Consider the following 22,353-nt stretch of genomic DNA (forward strand, 5'->3'; position numbering starts at 1 on the left):
CCAGAAAGCTATATTCAAATTATCAAGTACAGTTAATTTCATTATAATTCTAAATATTTTCAATATTTCATGTAGACTTTCACTCAATCCATTTTTCAGATTAGTGATTCATCAGATTAACTATCTACATACTTCTGTTCTACCTGCTTAAAAAAAAATGAGCCTATACAACGTCAATAGGAACTCAAAGTTTAAAGCAATTAATTGTTTTTAAAGTCATTTTTAAAGAGTTCCAAAACTGCACCTATGTTCATCTTTGTATTTCTTTTTTTATTTTATTTTATTTTTTTATTTTTAGAAGGGAAGAGAAGGAGAGAAATATCAATGTATGGTTGCTTCTGGTGCATCCCCTGCTGGGAACTGGCCCCTGCTGGGAACTGGCCTGCAACCCAGGCACATGCCCTGACTGGGAATCGAACCACGATCTTTTGGTTTGCAGGCAGGTGCTCAATCCACTGAGCTACACCAGCCAGGGCCATCTTTGTATTTCTAAACAATGCTTTTTCCTTTAAAAAAAAATTCAAAAACAGTACATTAAATTACCTTTTAAAACACTAAAAACATAATAAATCACACTGTACCAAAAATACTATATTGCACAAAACTACAAACTAGGATAGCTTCTATGAGCTATGGAAAGAAAAAATACAGAACTAGAGGAGCGTTCAGAGGTCTTTTGTAAAAAGGACAAAAATAGCAAGTTTCAGCAAACCCTACTGGTCAGTTCACTGTAATTTTATCTTCCACACAGTGGCCTCCTCCCAGACAGTTTTTGTAGTGAAAACACAATGCCCTTTCACCGACAGCAATATTGCACAGCCTTTTAAGGGTGGACAGACTGTGTGGCTGATGAAACAGCAAGGACTTCTGCTAATCTGATCTTATTTTCTCAGCTCCTGAGAGAAGTCTAGGAGATGCAGGAGCAGCAGCACCTTTCACAGAAAAGTTAAACTTTTGTTCCAAAAACCTTTTTTTTTAAATTTCTTATTTTTTTTCTTCTTCAAGGAGTTAGGAGATTTGTGGAACATAAAAGCAGGACAGAAGGAAAGATGAACTGAAAATAATAATACAAAATTTAAAAAGCAAAATCTATAGAAACTTTACTTCATTACAATAAGATCACTCAAGAAAAGTGTTACATCAAATTACCTAGCACAAATGTGTTAAATATCTTACAATTTTATGTAAACTGCACCTTAATAAAACTGAAGTAAAACATGCAGCTATTGTTTTTGATATTATAGATCTGAGCAGTTTCTCAATTTTTTAACTCATGCCCCTTACAAAGTTTTTTCATACTACTTTTTATGAAACACAAACCAAGATTTTGTCCAGTTGTACTTTCTATAGTTATCACACAAAAAAAATAGGTTTGCTTAATATGTTTTTCTGAAACACACACTCTGTCCTGGACAGTCTAATATAACTACAAGTATGATACAAATACAGATTAAAAGGGCCCTGGCCTTGTCAATATATATCCAAGCAGCCATAACCAACCCTGGCCTTTTTAAGAAAAAAGTTACTCATGGTAAAGCTGAAGAGAATTGAAAATTTCTAAGTTAGTACATTTATTTTTTTTAACGTGTATTGGTTAAGATATTTTTCTAAACATCTTTATAATCATTATATATTTTTATCATTATACTTTTAATTATTTTCGATTTCCCATACTTCCTACATAAAAGTAATTAGCCTACAAGTCTTACTCCTTCAACAGAAATTTTCTACGTTCCATCCTATTCTCCAAAGTTAAGTAACTTTAGGTAAATGATAAGCATAAAAATCTATTTATATTCAAAATAATATCAACATGTAAGTGAAGTCTATATAACTACCATCCAGAAATCAAACCACTTTTTCTTCAATCTACAAACCACATGCTAAAGATCTCTACCTCACTGGCCAGGTGGCTTTGTTGGTTTGAGCTCTGTCCCATGCACCAGAAGGATGCAGGTTCAATTCCAGATCAGGGCATGTAACCTAAGGTTTTGAGTTCAATCTTAGTCGGGCATGTATATGAGGCAATGGATTGATATTTCTCTCTCACAATGATGTTTTTCTCACCCTTTTTCTCTCTAAAATCAATACATATATCCTCAGGTAAAGATTTTTTTAAAAGGTCTACCTACAGATGCTGTGCTCCTCAATTCTAACACCCATACTTCACTTCTCACACTTTGACCACTTTACTCTGACCACTTTATTCACAAGATACCCAAGGGTACCTCTAGTGTACAGTCTCTAAGGTCTGTGTCTCTGTCCCTTCTACCTATGATCACAACAAACCTGTCCTCTTAGGTTATTTTTCTCTTTTAATGCTTCCCTAGTTGTGGTAGGTGATAAGAGAAAAGTCAAAAAAGAAACAGGATCAACAAGATTATACTATTTCAAAAGCTCTGCTTTGCAAAACAGGTAAATTCCTCCGAGATATCATCAAATATTTAGATGATAAAATGTCTTTTTTCTTTTTAATGAGTATTAACTTTGAACATTAGAGTCAGTAGAATACTACTTGGCTGTAAAAAAGAAAAAAAGTTCACCCTTTGTGATGCATGGATGGACCTGGAGAACATGCTAAGTGAAAGAAGCCAGTCAGAGAAAAGACAAATACCATATGATTTCACTTGTATACAGAATCTAGTGAACAAAGTGAACGAACAAGCAAAATAGAGACAAACTCATAGATAGAAAGCAGGATGACAGCTAAGGTGAGGAGGGGATAGAGGTGGAGGAATTGAGCAAAAAGGAAAAGGGACTCATGGGCCTGGACAACAGTGTGGTGATTTCATAGAGGAGTGAGGTATAAGAGGGTGAAGTGGTAATGAAAAAAATACAACAACAAAAATTTTTAAAGAAAAGTGAGAAAAAAAATTTTTTTAAATGAGCATATAGCTTCAAACATTAGAGTCAAGTGTAATGGTTCTCAATATCTCTGGCTTACTAGAAATTTTTCTATTTCAATTGCACCAAACACCAAACTACTACAGATATCTCATCCGAATCATTTTATCACAACCATCACGGCCACCCTTAAAATTTAAAATGGGAGACTTAACTAAATACCTGAATAATGCATTTTATAACTAGTGTATTTGTATAATGCAAATATAAATAAGATCAGCAGAGAGACTCCATTATCCCTCTGTCTGGTGTACTCAGTTTGGAACCGGTCTATACATTTAATCAGCCTTTTGGCATAAGGGCATAATTTTACAATATTATGTAAGTTATGAAACTTATTATTTTGCTTTTTCAGATTGTTCATAGCAACCAGGCATCAATCCATGTAACTCTCTCACATATCCACACACACACACACCCATTATCATATGTGTATACATACATATATAATTAATTTTATTTATCTGTTGCTCCATTATTGGTCAGGAATACAACTCCATTTTAACAGTGCTCAATAAAACAGGACAACTCTACACTGCAGGTACCAAGAACACACTAAAATAAGAAGCAGAGATTGCCTGTATTCATAAATGATTTTATTATTTCCTTGCTCAAACTCTGTTCCTAGAATATTTGACCTTAATGCTATAAGTTTCAAACTTATTTCTCCTAAGTCTTCCTGATCTTATAAATATACAGTATGCGCTATTTCTTAATTTAGGTCAAAGTTACTTCCCTTTGTCAAATCACTAATTTTCTGATCATTTACAGTCTGAAATATTGAAGATTTACTTTTGTTTATTCCTCCTACATTTACTTCTAATCCTCTTACAAACAGAAACTTCTTGAACACTGAGGTTTAGTTTAATTCCTCACTTTATATGTGATAAAACAAACAACAACAAAAAAAGAGTATGGTATTTTCTAGATTTTGGCTACTAGAAAAAAGAAAAAACAGTTTGAGTGTCACCATTCTCTTTCTAAAATTCACCTTTATTTAAACTGAGGCCTTGTGCATTTGCCAGAATCACATAAAATCACCAAGCCACTAATATACTGATCCCTTCAGGAACTCACTCAGAACTCTACTAATTAAACTCATCCTTACACCTTTAAAATACCATTTTTCATAAAACTAGCTAGGGCATAAAATGTTTATTATAAATAATCAAAAATACTAACTCATAAGAAAATATAAACAGATGCAAATTTTTCCTATTTGTCATAATTGCCCAATGATTAGAAACGTACTAAGATTCTAGAGACTTAAAGTTAATTAACATAATTAGGTTTGAGGTCTGCTTACCAATAATTAAAATTTACCATCCTTCTTTTAATAAAAGAAAGAAGTCTTGATGTATTCATTGAGTAAAAGGGAAAACAATCTTCTGTGAAGGGGCAACTTCCCAACCAAAAAATTATTATTCTTTAAAATAATATTTATTTATCTTTAGAAGGGAAGGGAAGGAGAGAAGGAGAGAAATATCAATGTATGGTTGCTTCTGGTGCATCCCCTGCTGGGAACTGGCCTGCAACCCAGGCATGTGCCCTGACAGGGAATCGAACCTCGATCTTTTGGTTCACAAGCCCGTGCTCAATCCACTGAGCTACACCAGCCAGGGCTCCCAAAAAATTATTTTTATAGTTTTTTTATCTTTTAAAGGGAAACTACCAGTAGTCACAATTATGAAGATATACTGTAAGTGAAAACACGAAATAAAATGTGCTTTCCCAACCAAAAAATTATTTTTATAGTTTTCTATCTTTTAAAGGGAAACTACCAGTAGTCGCAATTATGAAGATATACTGTAAGTGAAAACACGAAATAAAATGTGCTTTCATTTATTTTTCACATTTCCAACTAAAATAGAAATACAAGTTTAAGACTCATCAACTCCCTAACACATACCAAAACGTTAACAGACATAGCTGAGGGGGAAAAATACGAGATTTCTTATTCTCTTCTTTTTTTTTCCTAATTTTCCTAAAAATCTTCCTAATTTTCCCACAGTGAAGAATTATTTTTACATTCAAAAATATCTCATTTAAGAGATGAATCATAAACCAAACATAATAAACGTTCATTTAGAAGGGCTCTCCACGCTGTGCAAGGATAACTGATATGATTCACCATTAAAGATAATACCTCCACACTGTCTCCCTTCCCAGCACTAAAATGCTGTTTTAAGTCCAATTACTCTCCTGCTGCACCCTCATTTCTACGTACATAAAGGCTTTTAATCTGTTCATAAAACATAAAGTTCTCACTCATCTTAAATATTCCTATTTTTAAAACCTACTTTTAAACTTCGTTATAGCAAAATGGGGGCGGGGGGGGTGAATGATCGCTTTACCCACAAAGTACAACTTCGTGAGGCCACCATCACTTTAGCTATGGAAAACTCAAGGCCGGGTAAACTACACGTCCCGCCATGCATTGCTGCCTTGTTCGGAGTAGGTCTCTACGGAAACAGAAAAAAAAATTCTACAAGTCCCACCTGTTACTTGGTTTCTAAACACCTCCTGCACTTTCGGCTCCAACAGCAAACAAAAACAAGAGCCCCGTGACCTCACGCCGGCCCCGGGAGCCCAGACGAGCAGGGGCCGGAGGCCAGGCGGCCGGGCTGCTCTAGCCGGTCAGTTCTGCCCGGCTCCTGCGCTCCTCTCTTCTTTCCGGGGCTGGGTGCACGCACGAGCCTGCTCCCGTGTGCATCCAATGGGGGCTCTTCAGCCGCACAAGGGAGAAGAACCGGTTACTGGGCAAGCACCACACACTTCCCCAAGCCGGGGCGGGGGCTACCACAGAGTGGGGTGAGAGCGACGTGACCCCGAAACGTAGCACCAGAACACCTAGAGGAGTCGTTGCAATCGCAGGGAGAAGCCACAGCCCCGAGGCGACCCTCTGCCGCTGGGCGCCTCCATTCCCACAAGGATCACAACCCGACACTAACCGCCGCCTCTCGGCGCGATTTTGTGCCCCCTCAGCCGGGTCGCTGGGCCAATGACCTCCCTTCCCCTGCGACCGGAGGTCGGCGAGGGAACAAAATCCTCCCAGCCTTCCCCTTCGCTCCTTCCCCCTTACCGTCTTGGCGGCCTCCGCCCAGGTCCTGCCCTTCTTCCTACGGCCCTTTTCCCTCATGTCGGGTCTTGAACTGACTGGGAGGCTCCCGTGTCCGGGCTCCGGCCGCCCTCCCTCCCTACTCTGCCCTGCGCTGTTTTTCCCGCGGTGCCGGGAAAGGTGGGAGAAAGGGGAAGTCAGGCCGGAGGAGCACCCAAACAGAGGAAGCGGCGAGGGTGGTGCGCGGGGGGGGCGGTTGGGAGGGCGTCTACGAGGCGGCCGGTCCTCCTGCTGCCGTTGCCACTGCTACCGCCGCTGCCATATTGGGTCCTTACTGTACAGGCAGCAACTACGGTCATGTGACGGCTCCCGCGCGGCCGTCACTACTGTACGCAGTCGGCAACGCGAACGAGCGCGCGCGCGCCCCCACCCACCGCGCGCGGCTGAAGCGAAAGCGAAGAGGCGGTCCACAGCAACTCGCCACGCCCATGCACTTCCGCTCTCCGCCTCTCCTCCAGAGCATGCGCAGGAGGACTCCCCGACTCTAGTAGGCCTGGGGTGTCTGGCTTTCGCGTCAACCCAGAAAAATCTGCCTGCGGAAGCGGAACTTGATCCATCCCGGAAGGTTTATTGAAGGAATTGCGACCGCGTGCGAGGCGCCACCTTGGCTGTAGCAACTTGGAATAGGCAGCCTGTTCCCTCAAGGAGCGATCCTCCCAACTAGCAAACCTCGTATTTGCGTTTTCCCATTTGCCTGCGTTTATCTTTACTAAGGTTATCTTTATGACAATTTGTAACAGTTTTCTTATACTTAATGGATGAAGCAATTTAGGATTGAGTACTGTAATTTACTAAACTCACAAGTCTAGGAGGTAGAGAAACCGGAAATCAGATTGCCACCTAGAGCCCTTTCCATCACCCAAGAATGCTCTAGTAGGCGACATTTTGTTAAGGCCACCAATAACTACGTTCGTTCACGTTTTTACGTGTGAATCGTCTCATCAGGGCCACAAATGTTGTCTTTTTAATCTTGGTGAGCTCAATTTTGGCACAGTCCCTGTATGCATCAGCCTCCCAGTAAACGTTTGCTGAATGATTCAGCTATGTCTGTGGCCAGAAACCATTATTTGTAGCGTTTGTTCATAGCAGCGTACTTAAAGATCATCTTCCGTCACATTATCCACGTATTTATATTTTGCAAAATAAAAAGAATGTGTAATAGCACCTACTGATCTCCCAAATCCAACTTCTTCAAGAAGCAGCTTCTGATCTACAAAACTTACTATATCGTGAAATAGGCCTAAGAGTTGGGCTGCTTCTTGGGAGGAAAGACAAATGAGAGCAAAGACAGGTGAGAGCAATACTTGGAGTCCATGCATGGGTTTCAGAAGTTCATGGACTCCCTAAAATTATGGACACTATTTTATGTGTGTTAATCGTTAAAGTTTTTTGAGAAGAGGATTCAAAACTTTCCCTCAATTTTTCAAAAGGGGCCTGTTAACACTAAAAAGAAAAGTCTTAATAGAGAGTTTGGGGGGCCACCTAATATTTCTCTTGAAGTAATTGTCACAAATTCCTTTAGTATCTCATAGCATTATCCATCTCTCTCTAATGAGTAGGGTTATAGTCAGTTCAAGAAACCCCTCTCCATTTCCAGCTGTTGACTGGGGCTTGCCATCAGCCCTGTTCCCTGGACAGTCCACCTCATCTTGTCTTCATACCCTGCTAGGCCAGCTACTCCCACTGTCTTACATTCATGCACTCTACAGTGATATTTTGGTCATAGCCTGACCACATATCTAACAGTGGTTCCATATGATTTTAGTGGAGCTGAAACATTTCTATCACCTAGTGACATGGTAGTTTTCCTAATACCGTAGCACCATGCATTGCTCAAGTGTTTGTGGTGATGCTGGCGTAAGCAAACCTACTGCACGGGCAGTCTTATAGAAGTATAACACAATTATGTATGGTACCTAATACTTGATAATGATAAGAAAAGAATGATACTTACTGGTTTATGTATTTATTACACTATACTTTTTATCATTAATTTAGTGTACTCTTTCTATTAAGGAAGAAAAAAGTTTGCCCTGGCCAGTGAGGCTCAGTTGGTTGGAATGTTGTCCAGTACACCAAAAGGTTGGGGGTTCGATTTTCTGTCAGGGCACATATGTTGTTGTGGGTTCAATCCCCTGTTGGGTCACATGTGGGAGGCAATGGATTGATGTTTCTCACATCAATGTTTTTCTCCCTCTCCTTCCCTTCCTCTTCCTCTCTGGCTAAGATCAATAAACATTTTTTTTTTCAGTTTGCTGTAAACAGTATGCCCTGTTACACTGGCAGCAGCCTCGTACATCTCATGATTACTGCCTATTGATTGCATCATTTTCTCTTGTGCATGATTTAATTTCATGTAGTTTTGTACAATGACATCCTACATAGACTCAGAACCTAGGAGCAATAGGCTACACCACATAGCCTAGGTGTGTAGTAGACTTGTACCAACTAGGTTTGTGTGTGTCTGTAATGTTCACTTAACGATGAAATCACCTAATAATGCATTTCTCAGAATGATTCCGTGACCTTAAGTGGCAAATAACTACATTTCTGGAACTCTATCCTGATTTTAATTTCTTTTTTTTAAGAGTCTGATTTTCATCCTTACCTGAGGACACGATTATTGATTTTAGAGCAAGGGGAAGGTAGGGAGAGAAACATCCATGTGAGAAGGAAACACTCACCAGTTGCCTCTCACATGTGCTGACTGGGGACTGAACCTGTCACCAAAGCATGTGCCCTGACTGGGAATCAAACCATGACTCTTCAATTTACCAGACAACACTCCAACCAACTGAGTGGCCAGGGCCTCAATTTTAATCTCAAGGGTAGGGACTATGGTATTGCAGTTTCTAGTTTTTTGTTTTGTTTTTTTTTAAATATGCATGTTTTTTTTTTAAGATTTTATTTATTTATCTTTAGAGGAGAAGGGAAGGAGAGAAACATCAATGTATGGTTGCCTTTCGTGCATCCCCTGCTGGGAACTGGCCTGCAGGGAACTGGCCTGCAGGGCACTGGCCTGCAACTCCGGTATGTGCCCTGACTGGGAATCGAACCTCGATTGTCTATTTCGCAGGCCTGTGCTCAATCCACTGAGTTACACCAACCAGGTCTAGTTTTTAAGTTTCCACAGATCTGGATACTTTATTGTTATTAAATTATAATTCCCCAGAGAGTATTTTTGTTCCAGTGTTTATTAATTCAATTTGTTATGCTTATTTGCATCTCGTGCATCATTCCCACTATAGTTTTAAATGTCCCTAAACGTTCTGTCTCTACTGCTATTCTATTCAAGCCCATCCTTCAAAGGATGCCAGATCTTTCTTAAAATCCCACTTACCCCTACTATGACACCCTCCATAGTTCCTAATTAAGTCAGACTTTCTTAGCCCTACTTCTACTTTAGCCTCCTCATTTGGTTAATAACACTGATCTGAGCATCATATAAAAATTAGTGCCCACCAAGTACAGTCTCACCTTGCCTGTCTTCAGCTGCAAAGTTTACCCATAAACTTGCTAGTACAACCTCCTCCTTACCGTAGGTTAATCTCCCTTGAGTTCACTACCTGCCACACTGTATACAAGACCCCATCCCCTCTTGCCTTTTTTAAAAAATTGCTCCTTAAGCTATCCCTATTTTTTCATTATTTTCTAATTCTGACTCCCCTCCCCCCCACAAGCATTCTCAAGATCCTTCCAGCTTAAATAAAGAAATCTCTTTACCATACTACCCTACCAAATTATTTTTCTCCTGTCTTTGCTCATAAATATCTTGAAAGTGTAACCTATACTTACAGTCTGCATTTGCACAGTGTCTACCCACTCTTCTGCCCTTCTTTTTTTTTAAGGTTTTTATTTATTTACTTTTAGAGAGAGGGGAAGGGAAAGAGAAAGGGAGAGAAATATCAATATGTGGTTGCCTCTCATGCACCCCCGACTGGGGACCTGGCCCGCAACCCAGTCCTGTGCCCTGACTGGGAATCGAACCAACAACCCTTTGTTTTGCAGGCTGGCATTCAATCCCTTGAGCCACACCAGCCTAGGTTCTTCTGCCCTTCTAAGTGTAACAGTACTTTCCTCTACATTAAGAAATAGCAGCACTGACTAAGAAAAAGAATCTGTGTTTGGATAGCAGAAGCGGGAGGCAGTGAGTATCGTTGGCACTCCAGGTCAGCTGCAGTGGTGGAGTCCGTATTTTGTCTGTTTAGAAGCTTCTCTTAGAAACAGAAGCCCACAAGAACCTAGAAGACCTGCACTGAGCACTTATACAAGTAAGTGATGCCAGGGATACAAAAAGGGGACTGTAGAGGACACTGCCATTCACTTGCCCTGTGCCTCCTTGGGACTGAAGAATTCAGTCCCCCAGCTGGTGTGAGTGTTCCCTGGAAGCTTCCTCAGCTGAATAGAGACATTCCGCCCAAAGTCACTTCTCAAGACAGCTGGTATTCAATGACTGGTTGAGGCAAGGTGTTAAAGGCCTGGCCACCCCATCCCAACTCAGCACAGCCCAGCTTCAGAGCTCCCACGGAATTGAGTGCAGCATTTGCCAAAACTGCATCAGAGCCTGACTCCTCCTTCGCCCGATTCTACTGCCTCCACTTCCCCGCAGGTGTGGATCCTGAGGGCACTCTAATAAACTTCCTGCGTGCTAACCTCCAGCTCACAGCCCGCTTCCTGGAGCCCTGCTCTGCAACAGTGCTGGCGTATACATATAAAAATTCTAGAAGGGTACACAAGAAGTCATTAAAAGGGATCTGAGAGTATGAGACTGGTGGTTGGGGATTATGGGAAGAAGATTTTTGTTTATTTTTTAATAAGAAATATTAATCATGATTGTTAGTAAGAGCTAACAGTTTTTAAAGAGAGGGGGTTATTTTACTCCTTTTCTTCCTAGATTCGCTCTGCTGCCACTTGGGAAGCAATCTAAAATTTATTGAATGAAATTGATTTATCCAATGGGGAAAAGTACGCTTACGCTATAGCACCCTGCTAAAACATCACACTATACCCCAGAAATAAAATGAACAAATACAGACAATTCACAAGAGGAAATTCATAAGATAATAAACATTTAAAAACAATACCTACTTCATGAGAATCAGTGAAATCTAAATTAAAATATAATTAACCACTAAAAGAATTTATTTAAGCCCTGGCTGGCATAGCTCAGTGGATTGAGCACGGGCCTGCGAACCACACAATTGCGGTTCGATTCCCAGTCAGGGCACATGCCTGGGTTGCAGGCCGGTTCCCTGCAGGTCAGTTCCCAGCAGGGGATGCACGAAAGGCAACCACACATTGCTGTTTCTCTCCTCCTCTCCTTCCCTTCCTCTCTCAAAGATAAATAAATAAAATAAAATAAAATAAAAAGAATTTATTTAAGAATCCTAATTAAACATGTTGGTATAAAGATTAAAAAGTTTTGCCCTGGCTGGTGTGGCTCAATGGACTGAGCACCAGCCTGTGAACTGACAGGTCGCTGGTTCGATTTCTGGTCAGGACACAAGCCTGGGTAGTGTGCAAGGTCCCCAGTTGGGAGCACGTGACAGACAAGGGATCAACGTTTTTTCCATTTCTTTCTGCCTCCCTTCCCCATCGGTAAAAAAAAAGAAGAAAAATAGCATCTGCTCCGATCTTTATTTTCTTCCTACTACTAACTGTGAGCTTAGATTGTTCTTCCTTTTCTAGTACTTTTTTTTAAAGATTTTACTTATTTTTAGAGAGAGAGGGGAAGAGAGGGAGAAACAGAGGGAGGGAAACATCATCGTGAGAAAGAAACAGGGATCACTTGCTTCTTGCATGTGCCCACAACCCAGGCTGTGCCCTGACCCGGAATCAAATCTGCAACCTTTTGCTTTATGGGACAATGCTCAACCAACTGCACCATGCTGGTCAGGGCTCTAATTCTTTCAGGTATAAAGTCAGGTTGTCTATTTGAGAGATTCCTTTTTTCTTAATGTGGGAGTTTATTGCTATAAACTTCTCTCTTAGAACTGCTTTGCTGTATCTCATAGGCCTTGATATGCTGTATTTGTATTTTCATTTATCTCAAGATATATTTTGATTTCTCATTGATTTCCTTGACCCATTGGTTGTTCAGGAACATGTTGTTTAATCTCTGCATATTTGTAAATTGTCCAATTTTTTGTAATCGATTTCTGTTATTATATCATCATAACTAAAAAAGATGCTTGATAGGATTTCAAAATTCTTAAATTTATTAAGGCTTGTGTGGCCTAGCATAGGAGCTATCCTAGAGAATATTCCATGTGTGCTTGAGAAGAATGTGTGATCTGATGCTATTGGGTGGAAGGTTCTGTAAACGTCTTTTAAGTCTATGTGGCCTAAGTGTCACTTAAGTCCAATGTTTCTTTATTGATTTTCTGTCTAGGTGATCTATCTATTGTTGCAAGTAGGATAGTGAAGTCCCCTACTATTATTGTATTGGTGTCTGTTTCTCCCTTCATACCTATTAATATTTGCTTCATATATTTGGGAACTTCTATGTTGAGTACATAAATATTTACAAATGTTGTATTCTCTTGATGAATTGATCCCTTTATCATTATATAATGACCTATTTGTCTCTTGTTACAGTCTGTGGCTTAAAGTCTACTTTGTGTGATGTAGGTATAGCTACTCCTACTTTCTTTTGGTTTCCATTTTCATGGAATATCTTTTTCCATCTCTCTACTTTCAGTCTACGTGTGCCCTTAAAGCTAAAGTGAGTTTCTTTGTTTGTTTGTTTGTTTGTTTGTTTGTTTTCTATTCAGCCACTCTGTATCTTTGGATTAGAGAAGAGGGAAAACATTTTTTGTAAGTTACTTCTATTCATATATTAAAAAGATACTCAAGTACTCTTTATGTTTATGCTATGTTTCAGTTTGGGGCTAGATCAGGTAAATAATGCAGATAGTAATCAGAATGTATTACCATTAACTTAAATAAATACCCCAGTTTAATTAAATGGATTAATTTAGTGTACTTTAACCATGAACCAAATACTGAGGACCAGAAAGGAATGCAAGACTACAAAGAGGGAGAATACGTTCATTATTATATTTGTAGTGCCCAGAATAGCAGGTCAGTTTCTTCAAAGGAAGAAACTGACACTTCCTTGTCAGAGGAAGTGCTCAATACATTTTTATTGCATTAAGAAATAGATAAATAAGACATAATCCCTACTCCCGACTAGCTCATATTAAAGTAAGAAAGAGCTATTAAGAAAGTAAATGCCATGCAATCATAAACGTGTGCGCAAGATCCTGAAGTGACCTAGAGGAAAGGTGATAAACCCTGTGGGGATTAGTGCTGGGAGGGTGTCTGGCGAAGCGCCAGGGAGGAGCCTTTTAGATTAAGGTTTAGAATGACAGCCAATGTAGAAAGTGGTCGAGCAGGGAGAATAAATGAAATTAGAAGCAGGGATCAGCTAGGAGGGCTTCACAGTATGTCCTCAAGTTTTAGTTCCGGGCTCCTAACCTGGAGTCCAGGCAAGGGTTCCGTTAGCTTAGACAAAATAACATTTTAATTTTTCACTAACTTTAAACTGATTGGTCACCTATGACTGTCACTAACAGAAATCACAAATATTTTTATATTATATTGCAGTTAAGATGTCTGGAACTAGTCGTACATTGATCACAACTCCACAATTTCAGTATTTCAGACCTGCCACCAGGTCTTGTTATTTGGTGCATTAATAATGAAGCACACGTATCGCTATGTCACAGATTCATGTTTTAATAAGCTGATTGCTCTATCTCAATATAAATGTCTTTGCAACCTCATGTATTTTATTACACATGGAAATATTTTGAGAAGGGATCCACAGCCTTCAACAAACTGACAAAGGAATTCATAGCAAAAACACACAAAAAAAAACCAAAAAACAAATAAGCAAACACAAAACAGGTGGTAGGGTGGTTAAGAACCTTCCTCAGACTGAGATCAGGAAATGAAATCCTGGTTTCAGCACATGGCATGTGATTTCAGACAAACTTAAAAATATCTTTCTTGGCCTCCATTTTCTCATGTGAAAAACAGGTGTGACACTGATAGTATCTTCATAAGTTTGTTGTAAAGATAACAAATACACATAAAGAACTTAAAATAATGTCAGGTATACAATCAATATTTACTAAGTCATAATATTATAACCTATCTAGACCTTGGTTTCTGAAGAAAATCCAACAAATAATCTCCTAGATCCAGCATCCCTTGAAAAATCTAATCTATTTGTGAAGATTTTCCTAAATGCTAATTAAGGCAACAGCCAAAGAGATCTCCTTTTCTCTACTTCGGAGGATCACTGAAAATGTCAGCATGAGGTTCTCCTTTTCTCCAAAGAACTAACAAGGCAACTTCCTAAGAATTAAGGCCAGTTTAGACTTGACGGACCCCTCTCTCCTGGAAAATATCCTATTCCAGGTCCATTAATGCATGAATCTGGATGCTACTGACAGGCAGGAACTAGCTCACTTCATGGCCAGAAAGGGAAAACCAGAGCCGACTTAAGCTGGACTGGACTGCAGGCGGTCAGAGACTCGGAGATGTAGGAAGCAGGAAGGAAAGCAAAGGAATTGGAGGCCAGCCAGGAGCAAGCCCGGGAGTTGCGGGCTGCGTGCTCCTTGGTTACCACTGGCTTTGTCCAGCCAGATGTCCTCAGCATCTCCTTGGTTTTCTGCCTGAGGAATCTGACTATTCATTCTGAAGTTGTCTTAAATTCCACTTACCCAAACCCTCCTCAGAGACCAAATACATTTAAAAAATGTTCACCCTAGCAAGAGATTTTTACATTGATGAGGATACAACCTTGACCTAAAATAATTTAAGTTCAAGTCCCAATTTAGTTATTTACTACCTGGGTGAACTGAAGCAATTTATTTAGATTGTCTAATTTTCAGTTTCCTCATCTACCAAAAATTGGGAAAATGTACTCAACGAAAATTCACTGAGCCCACCATGTGATGGGCTCGGATTTGGGTGTTGAGAAGACAGAAGTAAACCAGATAGGAAAGGCCCTGCCGTCCTGGAGCTTTAGTCAAGAGGAGAGAGGAGAGAAACAAATAGACAGTATCAGATGTTGATAAATGCTTGAAAGACAATAAAACACGTTGATGTGTAAGAGAGTGACCAAGTGGGAGCATCTTTAGAGCCTCTCTGAGAATTTGACATGCAAGCTGAAACAGAAGACAAAAAAGACAAGAAGGAACTAGCCCCGTGAAGACAGGGGTGTGGAGCATTCTGATGAAAGGGAATGGGAATTTCAGAGGCCCTCAGGCCGAGGAAAGAGTTTGGTGTTAGTGGAATATGAAGAGGAATGGGGGGGTGGGATCCAGGAAGAGGTGGGACAGGAGAGCAGGACTGGGGGGTGGAGCCAGGTGTGGGACATTGGAGGGAAGCACAGAATGTGTGAAATAGTCGTTGCGCAGGACAGGGAGCGAACAGACTGGGGAAGGGTAGTGGGACTGCTTGGCAACGCTGAGACTCTTTTTGAGATGTGTGGTCATGAATTTAAACTAGAACTGGTTGGCATAGTGGATGTTGTGCTGAGGAGGATTACATAAAATGAAAGGCAGTTTTCAGGACATAGTAGAGGATCAGAAAAGGTAAATAGCTGTCATAAAAGGGAGGAAACAAAGATGAGGAAAACTAAAAAAAAAAACCACACACACATTTATTTTTGTCTCATTTACCATCCATTAGAGAGGTAAATAATATACAGTGAATTCTGATCTTCGGTTTAAGACTAAGATTTTCTTCTAAATTAAGTCTTTTTGCAACTGGATATTTTAAACCTGAGTGTTTTTGCATGCCAAATACAAAACACTGTGATTTTTAGTCTTACAGTCTTAATAAACTGGAAGTAAATTTATTTGGTCGGTCCCTTGTAGAACCACTTCCTTATATTTCAAATACAGGAACATAGCTCATCTTGGTATATACACAAAATTTGCTTCTCTTTATCTTTTTGAGTGTTCAGACAAAAGAAAGATTCCTCCTGGTAACCTTCTGAGATGTTTTCAAATGTTAACTCACCACGCTTGGTACCTGAGAACAACTCTGCAGCGGGGATCCACATCCATCGACTTTCAATATAAACTCCCCGCAGTGCTGACATGGAGATAATCACACCGGAGATTTCCTGTAATTTTATCTCACCAACGAGATCTTTTTTTGACAAACCCCTTTGTTCAGACTTCTTAAAGTTTAGAAGCCCTGATGTGGAAAAAGCCCTGATACTGATAAGCAGAAACGCTGAATGAACCACTTTTGAACAGAACAGGATCTGGAGTTGGAGGGGGAGCTTGGGGGCAGTGGCTAGGAGACAGGTAGGTTGCTGAGAAGGGAAAATGTCAACACAATGGATAGGAACCTAATGAGAAGTCCAGCAAAGAATAATAAGCGAGCTCGCCCGCTAGGAGACAGGGGGCATTGGAGAGGAATCTGAGAGCAAGCAAAATGTGGCATTCTAGGCTTGCAGTCTGACAGCAGGCTGTGAGAACTCCAGCTCTCATACAGCTGGAGAAGTTGAAAAGAACAAGCTCTCTGAGAGCCTCACTTCTGTGTTCTACAAATTTCTCCCTTAGGTGGTAGTATCTCCCAGAAGCACCATCTACTCCAATGTTCTTGGTTCCTCAAAGAAACCTTCTCCTACACACCCCCCACCCTCATTCCGCATGTGTTTACAAGGTGGAGAAAAAGAGGTCTGAGGTTGCAGCAAACGTGGCTGGCTTCTGACATACCCACTCAGCACTTCGTGTTCCTGCGTATGCTGAGGCTCCTTCCTGCATGCCGCTGGGACCCTCTGACAGGAGTTTTCCCTAATCACTAGATCTGTCTTGACTCATGAACAGGGTAGACCAGAAAAGCCAAGGTCTTAATGCCCCCTAGGAGCAACTGTCAAACAAGGATTGACTGCAGTTGGTATAGAAATATATATATTTCAGGGACTTCCGCCAAGATGGAGGCATAGGTGGATGTGCCATGCCTTCTCACACAACCAAGATTAGAGAAAACTAAATATTAGCAACAGAAAACACAGCCAGAACACGGAAAATTGAACTTTTCGGAAGTCCGTTAACAACAAATTCTTCAGCCTGACCGGTAAGGGGCGAAACCAGCGGCTGGCAGAGCAGGGTTGCACAGGAGGACTCGGCCAGACACACTCAGGCCCGCGGAATCCAGGCGCAGGGTCAGACCTAGTGAGCGACCCAGCGAGCAACCAGGCGAGCGACCGTGGGGGAGGCAGCTGGGCCCGGGGCTGTGTGTTGACTGAGGTCGCGCATTTGTGCGCGGGTGGACAGGCGAGGGAGTGGGCGGTTGGACCGGGCCGGCAGGTCCCCACGGCAAGCGGCAGTGGAGGGCGCCGCCATTTCCCTGCTCTGACCCCACCTCCACATACAGCGTCATAACCCAGCGACTCTGAGTGGCCCGGCCCCGGTGAACCACCTAAGGCGCTAATCCTCACCCAGCTATGAGAAACAGCAGAGGGGGTCGCCATTTCCCCACTCTGACCACGCCCCCACATACAACGTCACAACCCAGCGACCTGGGAATCCAAGGCGTCACACTTAAAGGGCCCGAACAGACCAAGAACGGCGCAGGAGGATCTCAGGGCCCCAGAGCCAATAGATCTAAGCGATGAAGAAATAGCAAAACTCACAGACGCACAGTTTAAAACATTGGTGATCAGGATCCTCACAGAACTGGTTGATTATAGCCACAAATTAGACAAATATATGAAGGCGAAACTAATTGAAATGAATGGAATTGCACAGGACACCAATAGCAATGAAAAGGAAACTGGGACTCAAATCAATGGAGTGGACCAGAAGAAAGCAAATAATGGCCAAACAGAAAAGAGTCAAGAAGCAAGAATTCAAAGAAATGAGGAGAGTCTTAGGAACCTCCAGGACATCTTTAAACGCTCCAACATCCGAATTATAGGGGTACCAGAAGGGGAAAGGCACAGCCACCAGTGGAAAACTTATTTGAACAAATAATAAAGGAGAATTTCCCCAATCTGGCAAAGGAAATAGACTTCCAGGAAATCCAGGAAGCTCAGAGAGTCCCAAAGAAGTTGGACCCAAGAAGGAACACACCAAGGCACATCGTAATTACATTAGCCAAGATGAAAATGAAGGAGAGAATCCTAGAAGCAGCAAGAGCTAAGGGGACAGTCACCTACAAAGGAGTCCCCATCAGACTGTCAGGGGATTTCTCAAAAGAGACCTTACAGGCAAGAAGGGGCTGGAAAGAGGTATTCCAAGTCATGAAATCTAAAGACCTACAACCAAGATTGCTCTATCCAGCAAAACTTTCATTTAGAACGGAAGGACAGATAAGGTGCTTCTCAGATAAGATCAAATTCAAGGAGTTCATCATCACCAAGTCCTTATTATATGAAATGTTAAAGGGACTTATCTAAGAAAAAGAAGTTAAAGAAACATGAACAGTGAAAGGACAACAAACTCACAGTTATTAACAACCACACCTAAAAGGAAAGCAAACTAAAAGGACAGCTAGATCAGGAGTGGAAACATAGAAATGAAGATCTCAAGGAGGGTTAGCAACAGGGAGTGGGAGGAGGAGAAGGGGGGAGAAGGTACAGAAAATAAGTAGCATAGACAGTAGATAGAAAATAGATGGGGGGCAAGAATAGCATGGGAAATATAGAATCTAAAGGACTTGAGACACATGGTCATAAACTAAAGGGGGGTAATGGTGGGGATGAGGGGTAGGGTGGAGGGGAATAAAGGGGGAATAGAAAAACTGTAACAGCATAATCAATAAAAAAAAAGACAAAAAAAAAAGAATTATTTGGCCAAAGTGTCAGTGCCACCTAAATATTTCACAAACCACCTTTGACATCTTTGATCAGTTACAGTATATTCTCCATACACTGTATATATCTTTTTTAAAAATATTTCCATTGTCTTTTTGGCTTTCTTAAAATAATAAAGCATAATACACCAAAAAAAAAAGAAATATATATATTTCAGTAGCTTATTGCTATAAAACGAACTACTCCCAAACCAGTGGCCTAAGACAATTTGTTATGTCTAATGATTCTGTGGGTGGGCTGGGTGGTTCCTCTTCTGGTTCTGCCTGCAGAACTATATTCGACTGCAGAGTTAACTGGGCTGAAAGGTCCAAGCTGGCATCACTTACATGGCTTGCAATTTACCTTGGCTGCTGGTTTGAGACGCTTTGGTATTCCTCCACATTGGCCCTCTTTCCTTTACTGGGCTAGACCAGCTTCCGTACTCAGTCGACTTATCAGCATATGAAGAGGCCAAAGGCAGAAGGTGCAAGGTGTCTCAAGGCCCAGTCTCTGAAGCTGGCACAATATCACTTATGCCATTTTTATTAGTCAAAGCAAATCACAAAATCATCTCAGATTCAAAGGGCAATGGCTATAGACCATGGTGTTCCTAGGAACAAAATAGATAGGTAGACAATAAGGGTATTGCTTGACTTTTATACTAAAAAAAAAAAAAAAAAGATCAAGAATGAATGAAAGACACAGACACACTCTAGGGTGAGCCCCCTTCTGCCACCAGTCACACTCTTTTATAATTCTCCTTGAGAACCCATGCCTTCCTAATTGCCAATAGGTTACATCATTTAAAGAACTTTATCTCGCTTTGGCTGGTATGGCTCAGTGGGTTGGGCATCATCCAGAAAACCAAAAGGTCGCTGGTTCGATTCCTGGGCAGGGCATATGCTTGGGTTGTGGCCAGGTCCCTGGTTGGAGACAAGTGGGAGGCAACTGATGGGCATTTCTCTCCATCTCTTTCTCCCTCTCTTCCCTTCTCTCTAAAAGTAAATAAGTGAAATCTTTTAAAAATAAATGAAATAGCCCCATCTTAGTCAACTGAACTGAGAGATCTTCCTGCTGGCCTGCTGGCCTTGAAGAAGCAAGCTGCTAAAAAGCAAACAGCCTCTGAGAGAGAAGACCATGTACCAAGAGCAGCCAGTCCCTTTGTCCTATGACAGCAAGGAACCGAGTTCGACCAGTAATCATGTCAACTTGGAAGAGCACACCAAACTCCAGAGAGGAGCTCCATCCAGAAGGGAGTTCCGGAAAGTGACATAGCCCAGGTGACACCTTGATTACTGCCTTGTGAAACCTCAAGTGGACGGTCCAGCTAAGCCATGCCTGAACTTCTGGCCCATGGAAAATGTAAGAAAATAAAATAGATTTTGTTTTAAGCTGCTAAGTTTGCTGTAATTTGTTATGCGGCCATATACAGCTACCATGAGTGAGTAGAAAGCTGAGGTCGGCCCCTAGGATGGAAAAATCACAGCCCTCCCCCAGTTTTCAGACCTGAGCCAGCTCTCACCCCATCAATTGAAAGAGATGCCGAGTCCCCTTGAGGAAGGAACCCAAAATGCTGTGATAAGCCCATACAGTTGCAACTCCCTGAATCCTCTCACAAAAGGATTTATGGCCATTTACCAGAAAAACTGAACAACGAGGGAAAGAGCATCCAGATTTCTCAAGACCTCTGAGTTGACAGTGATACCAAGTGACTCAAAACACCTGCCTGGCTCCCTATGGGAGGAGCCACTGGATTGGAGCACTTGGCTCTCAGGCGAAGGCTCAGTAACCTCAAGGATGGAGGCCCGATCCTCCTCAGAGATGGAGGCAAGCAACCAAGACCAGAGAAAAGGTTGACTGAGGACGAGGAGGATCCAGAATGAATAGCAGAAGAGAGAAATGATAAATATCTTTACAGCCGAGAGTGAGCAATCATTCGCAACAGGACTGAGCCTGGTTCTACCTCAATTAGTTTTTATTTTTGATATTGTCACTGGCTCCCACCTTGAAGAGTGACTGCCAAAGGGACTTCGTGTGGGATACAGGTAGATCGCAGAGGAACAAAGTGCATTGGCAACCTGCACCTGGGCACGGGCCTCTCCCCGCCCTGCTGCCTCTTCCCACCAACACCTGCAGCCTGGTGCCTGCTGGCTTTCTCTGGCCACAGGTGTGTATTTAGCCCACACTTGCGGCCAGCTGAGATTGCCAGGGTGTTAGTGCACTCAGCTCTCAAGTAGGAACTGAAAGGACTCCCTGCTTCTCTGGGGACAGCTCTGGAGCAGGTTCTGCACAGTCTCCCAGAGGTCCCTATGGGACTGAGCCCTGTGTCGTTTGTTAATGCCTCTGCCCAGCCTCTCCTCTGTGTTTCCTTCCTCATTTCCAAGACTTAAAGTCTTAGGGAAGAGCTTTTATTCTGGGAGTTAAAAAGTTTGAATTCAAGCCCCCATAGCTATAAAATCTAGGGGGAAACAAAAAGAGTATTACCTGCTGATATAGTAGCTGTTCCTCATGAGAACTGGGTGAGAAAAGGAAAATCAAAATGCTTTGTTAACTTCAACATGCCATGTAAGTTTAAGATGTCACTAACACTACATTATTAATAATAATTGTAATTGATCGACGCACAACTATTTCCCCTCCTGTAAATTTTAATGCCAAAGAAATACTCTCTAATAGTAATATTTGTAGTTTCTGTGTTGCTTAAGGAAGTGGTTTTAAGAGAAAGAGTGTACGAGTATTGTGAGGCCCTGCAAATTAGCCAAAAGAGGGTCATCTATTCTCCTATAAAATAGTTCAGCCCTGCTCTGACCAGTGTGGCTCAGTGGATTGGGCATCCTTCCCGCAGACCAAACCATCACTGGTTCAATTCCCAGTCAGGGCATGTGCCTGGGTTGTGGGTTCAGTCCCCAGTTGGGGCACAGGAGAGGCAACTGATTGATGGCTCCCTCTCTTTCTCTCTCCATTCCCCTCTCTCTAAAAATTAATAAATACAATCTTTAAAAAAATAAGATAAAATAAAATCATTCGGCTCTGCTCGGGTATTTCAGTTTTCCACTGAGACTCCTTTCAGAGGGGAGCCGTGAACATGGTACATCATAGGCCCAAGAGTCAGGGACAAGGAGCCTCTGGTCCTGCTCTGCGAGGTTCTCCAAGGAGCTTTCCCTCCCTTAGGGACAGTGTCCTAGCTACACCCACGTGTGGAGGTTCCCTAGGGGTCCTGCTTGCCTGCTGAGTTCAGTCCTGGTAAAAAAAGAAAGGCAGACCCTGAGGGGGCCCACCTTTCTGGCCCTCCGTGAGTCCAGGGTTCCAGTGCCCTGGGGCTCCAGCAGAGCCCTGGCCACTTCTGTCTCATCTTTCAGGCTGGCCTTCAGCAGGAGGCCCTGGAAATAACCTGCAGGGTAGCTCCTGGGCAGAGCCATCAGCAAGGGCGCCTCTTGCCACCCTGGCTTCAAACCGTGGGTAACACAGTGTCTTTGGGAAGCAGGACTCAGTCTAGGAAAAGCAT

General features: G+C 41.9%; 1 protein-coding gene across 4 annotated transcripts in view; it reads right to left on the minus strand.

Moving 5' to 3' along the window:
- Nucleotides 1-6,250, minus strand: part of ASXL2 (ASXL transcriptional regulator 2) — a 120,557-nt gene extending 114,307 nt beyond the window's left edge. Inside the window, exon 1 of one of the 4 annotated variants that reach the window (XM_053667117.1) lies at nt 5,987-6,250. In XM_053667117.1, the coding sequence (XP_053523092.1) occupies nt 5,987-6,043 (57 nt within the window). In that variant the 5' untranslated portion in view covers nt 6,044-6,250. The remainder of the gene's footprint in view (nt 1-5,986) is intronic. The other 3 variants (XM_053667114.1, XM_053667116.1, XM_053667115.1) reach the window with 3 other exon arrangements.
- Between the last annotated feature and the right edge of the window lie 16,103 nt (nt 6,251-22,353).

This window comes from Artibeus jamaicensis, unplaced genomic scaffold (genome assembly GCF_021234435.1).
Source record: "Artibeus jamaicensis isolate MK-2021 breed Jamaican fruit bat unplaced genomic scaffold, CSHL_Jam_final contig_465, whole genome shotgun sequence".
Taxonomy (NCBI): domain Eukaryota; kingdom Metazoa; phylum Chordata; class Mammalia; order Chiroptera; family Phyllostomidae; genus Artibeus; species Artibeus jamaicensis.